The 18,001-nt window shown below is 45.8% G+C and overlaps 3 protein-coding genes across 5 annotated transcripts; 2 read left to right on the top strand and 1 right to left on the bottom strand.

Moving 5' to 3' along the window:
- Positions 1 to 2,389: 2,389 nt before the first annotated feature.
- Positions 2,390 to 4,310, top strand: LOC306715246 (uncharacterized protein; the record flags this gene model as incomplete). Its single annotated transcript, XM_079185560.1, has 4 exons — positions 2,390 to 2,441; positions 2,482 to 3,006; positions 3,091 to 3,293; positions 4,290 to 4,310. The coding sequence occupies 4 exons, from the start codon at positions 2,390 to 2,392 to the stop codon at positions 4,308 to 4,310; spliced, it is 801 nt and encodes a 266-aa protein (XP_079041686.1).
- fbxo3 (F-box protein 3) lies at positions 3,694 to 9,891 on the bottom strand. 3 transcript variants are annotated; one of them, XM_079185929.1, is made up of 12 exons: positions 9,780 to 9,891; positions 8,977 to 9,066; positions 8,693 to 8,856; positions 8,465 to 8,579; positions 8,149 to 8,353; positions 7,522 to 7,567; positions 5,529 to 5,613; positions 5,337 to 5,459; positions 5,139 to 5,254; positions 4,921 to 5,028; positions 4,716 to 4,789; positions 3,694 to 4,627 (listed from the first exon to the last, which is right to left on the bottom strand). In XM_079185929.1, the coding sequence occupies exons 1-12, from the start codon at positions 9,875 to 9,877 to the stop codon at positions 4,484 to 4,486; spliced, it is 1,368 nt and encodes a 455-aa protein (XP_079042055.1). In that variant the 5' UTR covers positions 9,878 to 9,891; the 3' UTR covers positions 3,694 to 4,483. The 3 variants fall into 3 exon arrangements, with proteins under 3 accessions (XP_079042055.1, XP_079042054.1, XP_079042053.1); XM_079185928.1 differs by having other exon boundaries at positions 4,707 to 4,789; XM_079185927.1 differs by having other exon boundaries at positions 3,694 to 4,630; positions 4,707 to 4,789.
- A 1,401-nt stretch (positions 9,892 to 11,292) lies between these two features.
- f2 (coagulation factor II (thrombin)) lies at positions 11,293 to 16,167 on the top strand (the record flags this gene model as incomplete). The annotated part of the gene is given in 16 exon segments (XM_079185812.1): positions 11,293 to 11,425; positions 11,699 to 11,779; positions 12,228 to 12,307; positions 12,528 to 12,552; positions 12,796 to 12,861; positions 13,017 to 13,125; positions 13,274 to 13,410; positions 13,413 to 13,414; positions 13,523 to 13,811; positions 13,891 to 14,007; positions 14,843 to 14,969; positions 15,052 to 15,219; positions 15,290 to 15,463; positions 15,547 to 15,725; positions 15,872 to 15,942; positions 16,015 to 16,167. Coding segments are annotated over 16 exon segments (1,848 nt in total). The 5' UTR covers positions 11,293 to 11,355.
- Positions 16,168 to 18,001: the final 1,834 nt, after the last annotated feature.

The following is an 18,001-nucleotide window of genomic DNA, read 5'->3' on the forward strand; positions in this document are numbered from 1 at the left end:
TGTTGAAGCGATCTGATTGGCTGCGCTCGGGCCGAAGCGATGCGTTGGTTCCGGTAAAAACATACCGATTATAAACCGGTAGGAATGGTTCTTTAGAGTGATTTAACAGGCCGGTTCCGGTTCTGGAGCTTTAACACACACACACACACACACACACACACACACACACAGCGGCAGCAGCAGGTGGGTGAAGAGCGGATTAAATGTGTGCTTTTAGAGCGCGTTAGCTCAGAGTTAGCCTGCTAGCTCCTTTACTCCTGCAGCGTCACGTGAAGCAGTTATTCACCGTTATTACACCGTAATAACACTCATTTACCGTCTTTACGTTACAGTCAAAGTCCCGGTAATAACCCGGAATACTGCGTCACACTGTGACCTCACTGCACATAGAACTGTGAGCTCATAATGACGTGTTGTCTCCTCTATTCAGCTGGTTAAATACAGTAATAATACAGTAATAATCATTATTAGAGTTTTTAATTTCTATTTGAATAATTAGATTATTAATACCAACATCTAATCAAATAATTATAATATACTTTACTTTATTATATAAAGTCACTCAAATATATACAATAATGTGTATATTATATCTGTATAGTTTACTGGTAACGGAGTATTTCTACAGCGCTTCTACATTAGTAGTAGTAGTAGTACTACATTAGTAGTAGTACTGCGGTGAAGCAGCGTGTCCGTCTCATCGCTCTTCATCTCATCTCACTCACGTCTCTTCTTTAAGGAACATGGCGACCAGACGGCGGTACGACCTCCAGTTCAAGGAGCGCGTGTTGGAGCACGAGGAGCAGAACTCCGCCGAGGAGGCGGCGAGACACTTCAGCATCGACATCAAGAGGATCCGCTACTGGAGGAGGCAGAAGGAGGAGCTGCTGCTGGTGAGCGAGGAGCTGCAGGAGAAGCTGTGGGAGTGGATCCACTCCATGAAGCAGCAGAGCACCGCGGTGACGAGAACCGCGATCACGAGGAGAGCGCTGGAGGTCTACCCGTCGGTGAGCGACGGCGGGAAGGCCTTCGTGAGCACCGGATGGCTGCAGAACTTCCTGCAGAGGAACCGGCTCTCGGTCCGCCGCCGCTCTGCCGAGCCGCCGCCGGACCCCGAGGTCCTCACGGAGAAGCTGGTCGGGTTCATCGATCGCGTCGGGCGGACGGTGAGCGCCAAGAAGATCTCAGAGGGCGACATCTTCGCCATGGACGAGACGGCGGTCTGCTTAGGCTCAAAGACACAGATCCGGATCACCGTCGTCCTCGCCGCCGCCGCCACCGGCACCAAGCTGAAGCCCTTCATCGTCTTCAGAGGGACGGACGACGAGGAGGAAGCGACCGGCGGCGCCGTGGTCAGGACGTCCGTGAACGGCTGGATGAGCGACGCGCTCACCAGAGACTGGCTGCAGGCCGTGGTGGGGAAGTCCAGCGGCGCCCCGCGGCTCCTGGTGTGGGACTCGTACCGCTGCCACGTGGGCGCCGCCGCCAAGGCCGAGCTGAGCGGCGGCTACGACGTCACGGCGGCGGCGATCCCGAGAGGCTGCGCCCGATTCGTCCAGGCCGCCGAGGTGATGTGGAAAGAGCCCTTCAGGCAGGACGTGCAGGACGCGTACCGGCGCTGGATGGACCAGGACGCCGAGGACAACCTCAGACCCCCCCCATGCCGCCGGCTGGTGGACTGGGTGGTCTCAGCGTGGGACAAGCTGGACCCGGACCTCATCAGGAAGTCCTTCAAAGTGTGCGGACTCTCTGTGAAGACAGACGGCAGCGAGGACCATCTGGTCCTCTGCTTCAGGGACGGACAGCCCTGCTCCGCCGGACGGGACCGGCTCACCCAGGTCCGACAGCAGAACCAGGACCAGGAGGAGGACCAGAACCAGGACCAGGACCAGGACCAGGAGGAGGACCAGGAGGATGAAGAGGAGCTGTTTAACAATGAACTAGTGGTGCTTGATGATGAGGAGGCGGTCCAAGAGAAGGGTGAGGACGATGAAGATTCTTCTTTACAGGAATCAGACTTTTAACCGTCATTCATTCATTCATTCATTCATTCATTCATTCACAGCCTTTGAGACCAAATGTTTCACAATAAAAGCCTCAGAAGATTCTCTGAAATAAAGTATCAGATTTAACGTTCTTTACATGTTTTCAGAACCACAGAAGAAGAAAGAGCAGCCGTTGTCTAAACTCTTTGTTCGTTTGAATGTAGCTTTATTCACAGACGCGGTGACGCCGGTCATGTCCGCCGCCCCCCCCCCCTCCGGCCCACCTGCAGTGCCCGCTCTGCGGTCACTTCTCTAAGAGCCACGCCCACCAGCTGACCCACCTGGCGGCGGCTCACCCGACCCGTCTGGACCGAGCGGCGGTCGGTCGGCTCGGGAACATCCTGATGTACCAGAACACGGCGAAGCTCTTCCACTGCGCCCGCTGCTTCTACACCAGCAGAGACTTCACCAAGATCTACAAACACCTCATCTCCAGGCACTGTGAGGACCAGCGGGGGGGGGGGGGAGAGGAAGAGCAGCGAGGAAGAGGAGGGAGAGAAGGATGCTGTGAAGAGGAAGAGCGGGGAGGAGAAAGAGGAGCAGGAGAAGACCCGGGTGGAGGAGGAGCGTGAGAAAGATGCTGTGAAGAGGAAGAGGAGCAGCGAGGAAGAGGAGGCTCCCGATGAAGACGTCTCCTCCCAGAAGGAGGAAGGAGACGAGAGCGTCCTGATGTTCGACGGCGCCGGGTATCACTGTCTGATCTGCGGCTGGAAGACCAAGCTGAAAGCTCTGGGAGTGAACCACGTGGTGAGGAAGCACGACATCCCCAAAGCCTACGCCTCCCAGGCCATCCGCCGGGACGCCGGCGCCGACGCCCCCAGACCGGCGCAGGAGGAGGAGGGGGGGGCGGGGCTCAGCGGGGAGCAGCTGAAGGAGGAGATGGAGGCGACGGCCAAAGTGGTTCGCTTCATTTCAAACCGCTTCGTGTGTCTCATCTGTGGCTGGAAGACCAAACTCAAAGGTAGCGCCGCCTCACTTCCTGTTTGTGTCCGAGTCCGTTTACTATGTTGACTACGTTACCCACAATGCTCTCCCTGCGTTCCAGGTTTCGCCATCAGCCACGTGGTGCGCTGCCACGACGTGGAGAGACCCTACGGATGCCCCGGCTGCTCGCGGAGCTTCTTCCTGCCGAGCCGGCTGCAGCAACACGTCCGAGCCGCCCACCGGCCCGGACGCTACGCCTGTCCCTTCTGCTGCTTCAGGTCGCACTTCATCGGGGGCTTCAGGAGGCACTGCAGCCGCTGCAACGCCCGGGAGGAGGGGGAGGAGGGGGGGGGAGGGGGGGGAGCAGGAGGAGCGGAGGAAGAGGAGCAGGAGGAGGAAGAGGAGGAGGAGGAGAGGAAGGAGAGGAGAGGAGAGAGGAAGAGGAGGAGAACAGAGAGGGTGATGATGGAGGAAGAGGACGATGATGACTGAAGGTCATGTGATGTTAAAGCTGAATAAAAGACTTTATTACTGTTATTTAAAAGGCTTTTATTGTGAAGGGATGGGGGATTTAAATGTACTATTGGAGGGGGCTTTTATTGTGAAGGGGAAAGGCTGCCTTAAGGGCAGTGGTGGGAGAGGTTTAAAAAAGCTTTTATTTTGAAGGGAAACGTTTAAAAGTGTGCGATGACCTCGATCACGTGACAGGAAACTGAGTCTGCAGTGATGAATATTTGTTATTTATTTAGCCCAAAACATACAAAACAAACCGACCAATCACGCGAGAGCGTGACGGACAGAACACAAAAAAAGAAAAAACTTGAAGCACAGCAAAGGAAACACTTCTCTCTTTTTCAAAATAAAAGCCCAGCTTCTAATAGATCGTCACACTCTATATAATAAAGAGGACAGAAGACAAACCACCATCACACTGGTTTCCACTGCAGGAACTCCACACCAGCACCTTTAGTTTTCAAAATAAAAGTCTTTTGACTAAACAGCTGGATCTGTCCAGATGTTGACTTTGTTTACACGGGATTCATGTACACAAACTAAACTAACGAACAAATAATCTATTTCAAGAACTGATTCATTTCTTCTGTTTTAAATCATATTAAACTGAATTTCTTGGGGTCAAAACGAGACATTCAAAGACTTTAATTAATGTCGTAAATCACAGATTAATTGATTAAATATTTCCTGCAGTGGAAAAAAGAGCTTTAAGAGAAAAGTTCTGACGCAAATCTTTTACTCTGAAATATCTAAATATTTATACAGAAACAAGTCGTCACAACTCGACTTTTCTCGTCGTTGAAACAGGAAGTCGTCACACGACGATGACGTCATTGTCCTCGTCGTCGTGAGAAAAACGTATTTTTTTTAGAAAACTGCTCGTTCACAGCTGGAAGTCGACGCGACTCCGTCCCACAAACGGCTCTGGTTACCTTCCCAGAATCCTTTGCTGTCCGTTAATAACTCATGAAGGAGTCCCCGACGACGGTGGAGGTCAGCGGTCAGATGTGTCGGGGGCACCACGCCCCCTCCAGGGCGGCCATGTTGAGTCCTCTCAGGTCACCGAAGTCGTCGCCGTCTCCGTCGCAGATCTCGCCGTCGTCCTCGTGGTCGTCGAAGCGAGACGAGTAACTCGCCGCCGCCTTCTGCTGAAGAGATTAAAAACACAGTTATTCAGTAATTACTCATCTTCATTTTGTGGAGTTATGTTTTTTGATGTTTTACCGTTCGGACCAGCGGTTCTCTGAAGGGCGGGCAGATCATGTGGAAGCGAGGAATCGCTACGTGGAACACTTCCTCTTTATTGGCTACAAAACATCAAAGAAACGACAACATGTTAGCGTGAAAGAACTACAACCTTTAAAGAACTACAGCGCCTTCAAAATAAAAGAACTACAGCGCCTTCAAAATAAAAGAACAAAGGACAGGACTGCGTTACCCAGCCGGTGGAAGGTGTAGTGACCCTCCATGAACTCTGTCGGGGTGGAGAAGGTGGTGCAGCTGGCGTACTCGTGGACTTTCCCAGGTGTCATGACGGGAAACTCTCCTGCGCACACACACACACACATACAGACACACATTCAGCAGGTGGTATCAGCCAAATCCAGTGGAGCAGGTGGTCATGTGATGGTCATGTGATGGTCATGTGATGCGTACCGACCACGCCGGGACCCTGAACCTCCTCCACGTTTCCATCAGACGTTGTGATCTTCCAGTAACGACTGTCGAGCTGACAGGAAGCTTCTGGAGACGCACTGCTGGACATCTCTATTCTGAAAATACACTTCATGAAACACACATGGAGAGAGAGAGACAGGTAGAGAGAGAGACAGACACAGAGAGACAGACAGGTACCTGATGCGGTAGGTGAAGAAGAAGTGAGGTGGGTGGACTGAGGACAGCTCAGGAAGGAAGGAGGTAGAAACAGAGACCGAAATGTCTCCGGTCATCTCCACGCAGCCTTTCTCATGCTCATACCTGCAGACATATTTACATTATATTTATATAATAACTTACATAATAACTTTCACACTAATCAATAATCACCTGAAGATCTGGTCTCTGATGATCGGATATTCTCCTGTGACGACGTTGTGGACGTACGACGTGAACCACTCAAAGAAAGACGAACCTGAACAATGAACAATAGGTTTTATCTCATGTTCATGTGGTGATGGATGAACAATAGGTTTTATCTCATGTTCATGTGGTGATGGATGAACAATAGGTTTTATCTCATGTTCATGTGATGGATGAACAATAGGTTTTATCTCATGTTCATGTGGTGATGGATGAACAATAGGTTTTATCTCATGTGCATGTGGTGATGGATGAACAATAGGTTTTATCTCATGTTCATGTGGTGATGGATGAACAATAGGTTTTATCTCATGTTCATGTGGTGATGGATGAACAATAGGTTTTATCTCATGTTCTTGTGGTGATGGATGAACAATAGGTTTTATCTCATGTTCATGTGGTGATGGATGAACAATAGGTTTTATCTCATGTTCTTGTGGTGATGGATGAACAATAGGTTTTATCTCATGTTCATGTGGTGATGGATGAACAATAGGTTTTATCTCATGTTCATGTGGTGATGGATGAACAATAGGTTTTATCTCATGTTCATGTGGTGATGGATGAACAATAGGTTTTATCTCATGTTCTTGTGGTGATGGATGAACAATAGGTTTTATCTCATGTTCATGTGGTGATGGATGAACAATAGGTTTTATCTCATGTTCATGTGGTGATGGATGAACAATAGGTTATATCTCATGTTCATGTGGTGATGGATGAACAATAGGTTTTATCTCATGTTCTTGTGGTGATGGATGAACAATAGGTTTTATCTCATGTTCATGTGGTGATGGATGAACAATAGGTTTTATCTCATGTTCATGTGATGGATGAACAATAGGTTTTATCTCATGTTCATGTGGTGATGGATGAACAATAGGTTTTATCTCATGTTCATGTGGTGATGGATGAACAATAGGTTTTATCTCATGTTCATGTGGTGATGGATGAACAATAGGTTTTATCTCATGTTCATGTGGTGATGGATGAACAATAGGTTATATCTCATGTTCATGTGGTGATGGATGAACAATAGGTTTTATCTCATGTTCTTGTGGTGATGGATGAACAATAGGTTTTATCTCATGTTCATGTGATGGATGAACAATAGGTTTTATCTCATGTGGTGATGGATGAACAATAGGTTTTATCTCATGTTCATGTGGTGATGGATGAACAATAGGTTTTATCTCATGTTCTTGTGGTGATGGATGAACAATAGGTTTTATCTCATGTTCATGTGGTGATGGATGAACAATAGGTTTTATCTCATGTGGTGATGGATGAACAATAGGTTTTATCTCATGTTCATGTGGTGATGGATGAACAATAGGTTTTATCTCATGTTCTTGTGGTGATGGATGAACAATAGGTTTTATCTCATGTTCATGTGATGGATGAACAATAGGTTTTATCTCATGTGGTGATGGATGAACAATAGGTTTTATCTCATGTTCATGTGGTGATGGATGAACAATAGGTTTTATCTCATGTTCATGTGATGGATGAACAATAGGTTTTATCTCATGTGGTGATGGATGAACAATAGGTTTTATCTCATGTTCATGTGATGGATGAACAATAGGTTTTATCTCATGTTCATGTGATGGATGAACAATAGGTTTTATCTCATGTGGTGATGGATGAACAATAGGTTTTATCTCATGTTCATGTGATGGATGAACAATAGGTTTTATCTCATGTTCATGTGGTGATGGATGAACAATAGGTTTTATCTCATGTGGTGATGGATGAACAATAGGTTTTATCTCATGTTCATATGGTGATGGATGAACAACAGGTTTTATCTCATGTGGTGATGGATGAACAATAGGTTTTATCTCATGTTCATATGGTGATGGATGAACAACAGGTTTTATCTCATGTGGTGATGGATGAACAATAGGTTTTATCTCATGTTCATGGGGTGATGGATGAACAACAGGTTTTAACAGACCTGTGATGAACATGTCGATGGCTGAAGGGTCCTGAGCCGTCTGATCCTGAAACACATAAAAATATAAGGTGTTAAAATATTCATGATTATAGCAGCAAACAAAACCCTAACCCAGCATACAAAAGTGCAATAACATTTGTTTGTTTCCACATCAGGTTCTTGTTAACAGCAGGATTCTCTTCCCACAGCAGCAGTTATAACAGTTATAATGATTCTGATCATAGATATTCAGCCAGTGTTCACAACTTTATCTTCATGTGTGTACGAGATGCAATTTGAAATATACGTGATAAGAAGCAGTACATGGAGGGACTTAGGACCCAGGGGAATGTAGGTGAAGGAAACAGGAAGACACGCCACACAAACAGCTGTTCACCGCTCGCTGCCGGCAGGTCGGCCGGTTCTCGTGTTAAAAATGTCGCTTAATAATAAAAAAAAAACTGCGTTAACGTGCAATAAAATAATTGTCGGCGTTAATTAATGAATGTGTTAACGCGATAACGTGTATATATATATATATTAAAAAAAACTACATCTGCTTCACAATGCCTCAACTTTCCAAGATTTCTTCCCCTCCATAAAACACTGACATTTATTTTGAAAGGCGAGACAGGAAGCGCTACATACAGGACACGGGTAGAAGCTCTCGTACATCCGGCGGCCCTCAGCGGGCTCTAAGGCCATGTACTGGCTGAGGCCTGTGTGGAAGCAGAAGGTCAGCGGGAGGCAGCGTCTCATCCCTTTCCTCTGCTGGAAGCCTCCAGCTGCCGTCTCCACGTCCAGGAGGACCTCCGACCGGTAGTGGTTAGACAGGGACATGCTGCCCATCAGTCTGAGGACAGACAGACAGGTGGTGGTTAGACAGACAGACAGACAGACAGACAGACAGACAGACAGACAGGCAGACAGACAGACAGGCAGACAGACAGGCAGGCAGACAGACCCCGGTATCACCAGCTTCTGTCCGTTGTGGATCCTATATGAGCACCGATAGTCTTCTGGGAGTCTGCAGCCGATCTGAGCCTCGATGTCGTTAAGCTCCACCTCTGTGGCTCCTTCTGAGGAGCAAAACAAGCGCACCACACGTCACCTCTACCATGCTGTATGCTAATATAATACATTAGTATTAACGCTGTTCTATCCTCCATCAGGAGACGCTTAGATACGAGACCTTTGAGAGAGGAGATCATACGAGGACACCTCTGCTGCAGGAAGACCTTCAGCTGGTCCCAGGACCTCTTCAGGACCGGGTAGTACTGGATGTACCGACCCAGGTCTGAGTAGAACCTCTTAAAGAGACAGTACCACGACACACCAGACTGGAGCCGGTCAGAGCTGTGAACACACACACACACACATTAACACACACACACACACACACACACACACACACAGGTACGTTATTGATATAAACATATATTTATATTCATAATATAATAAGCAGGAGTCACTCACTCGTCCAGCAGCCAGTGTTCAGAGCATTGTCTCCTCCACAGATGGTTTTGTTTGGACAAGTCGTTGAGCCTCCTGCTCACAAAACTACAACTACACACACACACACACACACACACACACACACACACACACACACACACACACACACACACACACACACACACAGTAGTATTTCATTCTTCTGAGGAAACACCGGTTCATCTAATCTCTAAAAAAGGTTTAAAATACATATTTATTATTATTTGTGTGTCATTAAACTTGAAACTCAACACTCAGTACTTGTACACAAACATGTACTTTATGTGTATTAATATCATAACATGACGTGTCAACACTGAAAGGGTTAAGAGTAAAGTTACTTTACATATTATTATTAGAGTATTTTTACAGAGTGGTGTGAGTACTTTTACTGCAGTAACAAGTCAGAATACTTGCTGTGTAGTAGTTTTATATTTAACATAATAATAATAATGAGCTGAACAAACGTAAACAAACAGCAGCTGTTAGCTTGATGCTAACCACACTCAAGCCGTTATCTTATAAAAGTAGCTTTAGTTAGCTTTGTGCTAAATGACAGCTACTGTTTACGTTTTATTATAATTAATACTTTCTGTATTTAAAGAACAGCGCGTGTTTATAACACTATTTATTACGAATTAGCACAGAATTAACAGCTAGTTTAGCTGCTAGGCTAACGAGCCGCTACAGCTACCGCTACCGCTACAGCTCGAACAAACGAAAATCGGTTCTGTTTCCGGTTCCGGTTCCTCCGGTGTGTCGTGATTCACCGATCCGGTACCTACTGGATCAGGTCTCTGAAGCCCAGGAAGGAGAGCACGTGGAGCAGCGGGTCTGAGGGTAGCTGGTCCATCCGGAGCTCACAGCTAGCGTTAGCCGCCATTGTTAGCGTCTTCTTCTTCGTGTCTCTTTTTATGGGTAGCATTGAGGCGCTGAGGCGCGTTACCGCCACCTGCTGGTGAGGAGAGAGAATCACAGAGAGAGACAGACAGACAGACAGACAGACAGACAGGAGGGCTTTTACTTTTCTTGATTTAAGTGTATTTTTATGAAGTATTTCCTCAGAGGTAGTACTACTTGTACTTCAGTATGAGTCAATATTTGCTGTTTGTGTACTTTATTCCCTCTGACCTGAGATCAGCTCCTGTTCTTTACTCAGCTGACGTCTCCTCAAACATACGAGGAACTGAAGTTCACGGGTCAGTGCAGCCAGAGACAGTTACTAGTGAATAATGATGTTGATCACAGACAGACTTCACCAGAACATGAACAACACCAACAACATGAACAACACCAACAACATGAACAACACCAACAACATGAACAACACCAACAACATGAACAACACCAACAACATGAACAACACCAACAACATGAACAACACCAACAACACCAGCAACATGAACAACACCAACAACATGAACAACACCAACAACATGAACAACACCAACAACACCAACAACATGAACAACACCAACAACACCAACAATATGAACAACACCAACAACATGAACAACACCAACAACACCAACAATATGAACAACACCAACAATATGAACAACACCAACAACACCAACAACACCAACAATATGAACAACACCAACAACATGAACAACACCAACAACATGAACAACACCAACAACATGAACAACACCAACAACACCAACAACACGAACAACACCAACAACATGAACAACACCAACAACACCAACAACACCAACAATATGAACAACAACACCAACAACATGAACAACACCAACAACACCAACAACACCAACAACATGAACAACACCAACAACATGAACAACACCAACAACACCAACAACACCAACAACATGAACAACACCAACAACATGAACAACACCAACAACATGAACAACACCAACAACATGAACAACACCAACAACACCAACAACACCAACAACACGAACAACACGAATAACACCAACAACACCAACAACATGAACAACATGAACAACACCAACAACACCAACAACACCATGATATCATAATCCATACAATAATGAATTCAAACATTCACTCGTAATAATAACTGAAAGAAGAAGAACACAATGATAATCATAATAATACTACTTGTATAACTTCCTCACCTTGATAAATAAATCTAGTATTACCACGTTGTACTACTGCTCATTGTGTACTTGTACCCTCCAGAGTACTGAGTCAAAGTAAACATGTTGAAATGAGACACTTTGACCCTCTGGTCAGTCACCTCACAGAGGAGACACACACGACAGAGACACACTCTGAAGAAGGACTCTGCTGGATCAGGTTCTGAGGTTCAGGTTCAGGTTCAGGTTCTGGTTCTGGTTCTGGTTCTGCTTGTTGAGGATCTGGATCATGGAGACGAGGCTGAAACCAGCTGCTGTTCTGCTTCTGTTTCTGCTGCACAGCTGCCTGGCAGACCAAGGTACAAGTACTACTATCAATACTACTATCAATACTACTATCAATACTACAAGGAGTCCTTCAAGTGCCGCTAGCATAAATACTCATAATACTCCAGGTTTAGACAGCAGTGGATAAAGAAACGAGTTCAGGATGTATAAGTATAAGTATGTATAAATACACAAGTATCTGCATCTAAATGTGTAGTACTACAGACTACAGTACACTGAGTATCTGTATGTTCTAAGAGTACTTTTGAGCGTCATAATAACTGTAAAGGTTTTATCGTGTGTAGTTTTCCTCCACAGCCAGCGAGCCAATCAGCTGCTGGTCAGGAACCGTCGAGCCAATCATCTGTTTGAGGAGGTTAAACCAGGTGAGTCAAAATATACAAAATATATATAAAAATACAAATATATTTAGATATAAACTCAACCAGGTGAGTCACACGTTGTACTTTATAAGCAGTACATATATTTATACATAAACTCACAAGAAGTAAAGTCAAGAAAACATTAGAATTTATTCTTCAACATTCTGCTTCATGAGTACTTTTACTTCAGGTACTTGAAGTATATTTTATGCTCATACTTTACTTACATTAAACTTCAGATTCTGATTCGTTTTCCTTCTTTTATTTAAGACAAAGATCAGAGTACTTCTTCCACAAACGGCCCCTTAAAGGGCCCCGACCTCAGGTTGGGAACCACTGTGTCATGTTGTTGTTGTTGTTGTTGTTGTTGTTGTTGTTGTTGTTGTTGTTGTTGATGTTGATGTTGTTGTTGTTGATGATGTCTCTTATGACGCGCGTTACTTCCTGTCAGGTAACCTGGAGAGAGAATGTGTGGAAGAGATCTGTGACCATGAAGAAGCCAGAGAAGTGTTCGAACAGCCGGATAAAACGGTGCGACGCCATCTTGTTCTCTTTCATTCACTGCATTGTAGTAACAGTACTCAGTAGTAAGAGTTCTTGTAGTAACAGTACTCAGTAGTAAGAGTTCTTGTAGTAACAGTACTCAGTAGTAAGAGTTCATGTAGTAATAGTACGAGTAGTAACTGTACTTGTAGCAGTAGTACTCTGTAGTAACAGTACTCGGTCTAACCAGGAACTCTGTTCTCTGCAGGAGAACTTCTGGACGAAGTATCAGGGTGAGTGACTCAGCTCTTTGTCCTGTTGATGTAGAACTCACTCTACTGAGGAGAAATACTACAGTTATATACTTTCACTTCAAATCTGAAGTTTATTCAGACTTTCTGCTCTGCAAACAGGAACAAAGTCCAGGTACAAGTACACAAGTACACAACCTGAGTACACAAACATCTAACTACCTGTCTGTCCTCCTGTCTGTCCTCCTGTCTGTCCTCCTGTCTCTCTGCCTGTCTGTCTCTCAGACTGTAAAGGAACTCAGATGATAAGAACAGAAATCACCATCAACATTGTGAGACAATGTTTAGAAGGTAAATCAACTTTAAATGTTAAAAAGTTCATAGAAAAAAAATATACATTTACACTGACAACCTGTGTGTGTGTGTGTGTGTGTGTGTGTGTGTGTGTGTGTGTGTGTGTGTGTGTGTGTGTGTGTGTGTGTGTGTGTGTGTGTGTGTGTGTGTAGGTCAGTGTATCTCTGGTTCAGGAGTGAACTATGAAGGAAACATCAACATCACACAATCAGGAAAACAATGTCAAGCCTGGAGCAGCAGCTACCCACATCCCATAATCAGGTAACCAACCAACCAATCAACCAACCAACTAACTAACCAATAAACAAAGAACTAATAAACACATCCAACTAACTCACTAAACTTGACTTATAAACTGTAAACTAAGGATCCAGTGACTAGTTACTAGTTAGTACCCGTCTGTCCTCAGAGAGTTCAACGCTTCAGATCAGAACAGCGTCCTGCAGGAGAACTTCTGTAGAAACCCGGACAGCCGTACAGAGGGACCCTGGTGTTTCACCAAAGACCCCACAGTCCAGAAGGAGACCTGCAGGGTCCCCATATGTGGCAAGTAGCAGCTAGTACTGTACTACAGTACTAGCAGCACTACTACTAACATCATGTGGTCCAAGACTTTCTGGACTAGATTACTAAACACGGTCTTTTCCTTGAAGGCCAGGACTTTGTCCCGCCCACTGTGGCCCCTGAACCAATCAAAACCGGCCAGTGTTTACCCAATCACGGCCTGGAGTACACGGGCGACCTGGCCGTGACCCTGGGAGGACACACCTGTCTTCAGTGGTCCTCTCTGGAGGCCAAGGCCCTCAGCGTGGACAAGGACTTCATCCCTGAGGTCAGTCTGCCAGGAAACAAGTGCCGGAACCCGGACAATGACCTCGAGGGCCCCTGGTGCTACGTGGAGGTCTCTGGAAACATGACCATGGACTACTGCGACCTGGAGCTGTGTGGTAAGTACTACTAAAGAGTACCAGTACTACTAAAGAGTACTACTCAGGTGTACCTACCTGTTACCTGTCTGTGTCCCAGAGGACCCGCTGGTTCAGGACCATCGGACGACGGAGACAGAAGGTCGAGAACGATCCGTCCTCAAAGCACCCAAGAAAATATTCTTCAGTCCTCGAACCTTCGGACAAGGAGAGAGTGGTGAGTGATGATCAATAACTACAGATTAACTAGCTGTCTGACCCTGAACTAACCAGTTAACATTTGTTTTGACTGACTGGTTGACTGACGATTCACTGACTGGTTAAATCTCTTACTGGTTTATTGATTAGTTTAACTAGTTTGATGTCTGGTTGACTGGTTTATAGCCTGGTTAGTTAAATTGTCTACTGGCTTATTGCTTGGTTTACTGGTTAATTAACTAGTTTACTGACTGGTAGACTGGTTAGTTAACTGGTTTACTGACTGGTTTACTGGTTAGTTAACTGGTTTACTGACTGGTTAGTTAACTGGTTTACTGACTGGTAGACTGGTTAGTTAACTGGTTGACTGACCGGTAGACTTGTTAGTTAACTGGTTTACTGACTGGTAGACTGGTTAGTTAACTGGTTGACTGACCGGTAGACTTGTTAGTTAACTGGTTTACTGACCGGTTGACTGGTTGGTTAACTGGTCTACAGACTGGTTAGTTAACTGGTTTACTGGCCGGTTGACGGGTTAGTTAACTGGTTTACTGACTGGTTGACGGGTTAGTTAACTGGTTTACTGGCCGGTTGACGGGTTAGTTAACTGGTTTACTGACGGGTTGACGGGTTAGTTAACTGGTTTACTGGCCGGTTGACGGGTTAGTTAACTGGTTTACTGACTGGTTGACGGGTTAGTTAACTGGTTTACTGACCGGTTGACGGGTTAGTTAACTGGTTTACTGACTGGTTGACTGGTTAGTTAACTGGTTTACTGGCCGGTTGACGGGTTAGTTAACTGGTTTACTGGCCGGTTGACGGGTTAGTTAACTGGTTTACTGACTGGTTTACAGTGTGTGGAGAACGCCCCCTGTTTGAAAAGCTGAACAAAAAGGACGTGAATGAGGACGAGCTGCTGGAGTCGTACAGAGAGAAACGCATCGTCGGGGGAAACGATGCCGAGGTGGCCTCAGCACCATGGTAACCAAACAATAAGCCGTCACCGTGGTAACAACACCACATGATCACATGACTCACCTGCTTCCTGGTTCCCGTCCTGCAGGCAGGTGATGCTGTACAAGAGGAGCCCCCAGGAGCTGCTGTGTGGAGCCAGTCTGATCAGCGACCAATGGATCCTCACTGCCGCTCACTGCATCCTCTACCCGCCCTGGAACAAGAACTTCACCGCCGCCGATATCCTGGTCCGACTGGGGAAACACAACCGGGCCACGTAAGACCTCCCGCCTGCAGGTATGAACGAATGTCAGAACGAGAGAATACTCACCAGGACTTTGTTCCAGGTTCGAGCGCGGCGTCGAGAAGATCGTGGCCATCAGCGAAATCATCGTCCACCCGAGGTACAACTGGAAGGAGAACCTGAACCGGGACATCGCCCTGCTGCACCTGAGACGTCCGGTGGTCTTCAGCGACGCGATCCACCCGATCTGCCTCCCCACCAGGAAGGTGGCCGTGAAGTAAGACCAGCACAGAACCGACCCAACGGTCCACAGCCTCCGTGTTTAGACTCCCTACAATTATCTTGTGTTTCCTCCAACAGTCTCATGACCGAAGGCTACAAAGGTCGAGTCACCGGTTGGGGGAACCTAAAGGAAACCTGGAGCTCCTCGGCAAGAAATCTCCCCAAAGTGCTCCAGCAAATCCACCTGCCGATCGTAGACCACGACACCTGCCGCAGCTCCACGTCGGTTAAGGTCACCGACAACATGTTCTGTGCTGGTACGTTTCTATTTCTACGTCTGTTCTTTTGATGATTGTTGGTCCAACGTGTTGCGTCAAGCTGAAATAACTCAACAGCGATTGGATGGATCGCACGACATCCAGTTAGCATGTTAGCATTTAGCTCAAGACCGTTTGTGTCGCAGGTCACCATCAAGATGACGCCAAACGTGGAGACGCCTGTGAGGGAGACAGTGGTGGACCGTTTGTGATGAAGGTGAGCATCATCTTCTGTTTCAGCATTCAGTATATTAACAGTTCATAAGATGGACTTGTTCTGTGTGATCAGTACCCGGCTGAGGACCGCTGGTACCAGATGGGCATCGTGTCGTGGGGCGAAGGCTGCGACCGAGACGGAAAGTACGGCTTCTACACTCACGTGTTCAGGATGACCAGGTGGATGAGGAAGATCATCGACAAGACGGGAAAAGACAACGACTAAAATAACACTTCCTGTTTTCTAGACAATGCTAATAAAGTTTGTCCAAATCCTACAACACGTCGTCATGTGTGGCTGATTAAACTCCAACACAAACATCCCATTAAAATGCTCAGTTTTCATCGTTTGGTAATAATCAGTATATATCAATGGTGGGCCGTCAGGGCCCTCAAAGCCTTCTCTGCTGGCCTGAACAGAATCACAAAGTTAGAGCTATTTTATAATTTAATAATTCTTCTTAAAAACACTACATGTATTATAATTTATATAAATATTTTTCCCATTATCTCATGTTCTCATTGCACAGCTACTGTGCTCCTCAGCTGCTCTGCTTCAGTGCAGCTTGTTTTAAGTAGAGCTTTTATCCAATCAGAGTTCACCTCTGTGTCTCTAGGTAGAAGAGAGGCCCCAGGCCTGCAGACTCACCAGTGAATCCATGTGCAGGTTAAGTGAATGGGGACGTGAATCGGGACCAATCAGATCTTTAGTTTGACATGTTGGGCGTATTCTTTGACGTGTCAGAGCTGCTAGCTGGCCTACAGCTACGTGATTGGTCAGTGGGCTAGCGTGACATGTTGGGCGGTGACGATCCCAACATCTGCTGCCTCTGTGGAGCGACATGTTCAGCCTCAAACGCATTAAAACGTGTTCAAGAAACACAACTGAGGAGGCTCGACTGTCTTCACTGGCGTCCATGAATCCAGAAGAACTTCTGACTGGAACTACAACGCACGGATGTTCTGAACAACGTGAGATTAAACTCTTTATTAACAAAGAAAGGAGGATGGACTTTGTCTTTAAACAGTGAACAGCAGCTCTGGGAAGTTAAATGCTTGTTTTTACATCTGCAGCAGCTTTAAGATGCTTGTTTATATATTATTATTTGTTCAACTTGTTTTTATGAAGATGGATTTTTGTTTGGTTTAATATGTGATAGGAACTATTGTTACATCCTATGTTGCTCTGGGGACATATTTAGTCGGTGCCAGTGTTGCCAACTTGGTGACTTTCTCGCTAAATCTGGCGACTTTTTTTGTCAAAGGCTACTAGAGACAAATCTAGCGACTTGTTCTGGTGTTGATGTACGTTCTGCTCTGTGTGAACGAGCAGCGGGAGCTGCCGGGATCCCCTCCGCCGCCCCAAAGCACTCACACACGGACTCCCTCTCACGCAGCAGGCCCAGCAGTTAGTGTATCTACAGGTGTTGAGCTTCATTTTTACACGAAACAAATAATAACCGTAGCTGTGTTTCAGCTGCAGCAGTTTACATTGTTGTGGTTTGTTAGCAATCTGTGCTCGGACACGATTCAGAACGACAAAATGTTGAAAACAACCAAGATAATTCATCAGCAGGGGTTAGCTAATGTTAGCAGTATTTACATATTATAAAGTATTTTATATTCTTGTAAGTCAACTGTTTTATAACAGTTTATGATCCAACAAGCTATCATAAGCTTGCATCATGTAACTTGTGATCCGTGCAGCTGACTGCCTGCACACATATCCTCTTCTTCTGTGTGTTGTATATTCACATGTTGTGCCTCAAGGACAAAACATATATGTCTGTGTCTCTGTTGTTACACAGATAAAGCTCTTCTTATACTTCTTTAACTGCACGGCCTGAAACAGGATTCCAGTACACGGCCCCCCCCCCCCCCCCAACCCTGATCACTCTCTTTAGAACTCTGTGTGAATTGAACTCTGTAGTCCACACTTCTACAGACTCTTTGTGACTCTGTAACTGGGCCTCTTCTTGCAAGAATAAATAAAAATAAAAGATTCTGTTTGACGATATTCTATCTTTCAGTTTAAAAAAAATTCAACAGCAGGTAAAATA

This window comes from Pholis gunnellus, assembly GCF_910591455.1.
Source record: "Pholis gunnellus genome assembly, chromosome: 24".
Taxonomy (NCBI): domain Eukaryota; kingdom Metazoa; phylum Chordata; class Actinopteri; order Perciformes; family Pholidae; genus Pholis; species Pholis gunnellus.

Excerpts from the sequence above, each read along its gene's own strand:
- fbxo3 (XM_079185927.1), bottom strand. The coding sequence starts at position 9,877 with ATGGCGGCTAACGCTAGCTGTGAGCTCCGGATGGACCAGCTACCCTCA. Across the intron at positions 5,029-5,138 it reads TCAGGGTCCCGGCGTGGTCG|GAGAGTTTCCCGTCATGACA; the intron begins GTACGCATCACA and ends GTGTGTGCGCAG. Across the intron at positions 4,631-4,706 it reads GAGAACCGCTGGTCCGAACG|CAGAAGGCGGCGGCGAGTTA; the intron begins GTAAAACATCAA and ends TAATCTCTTCAG.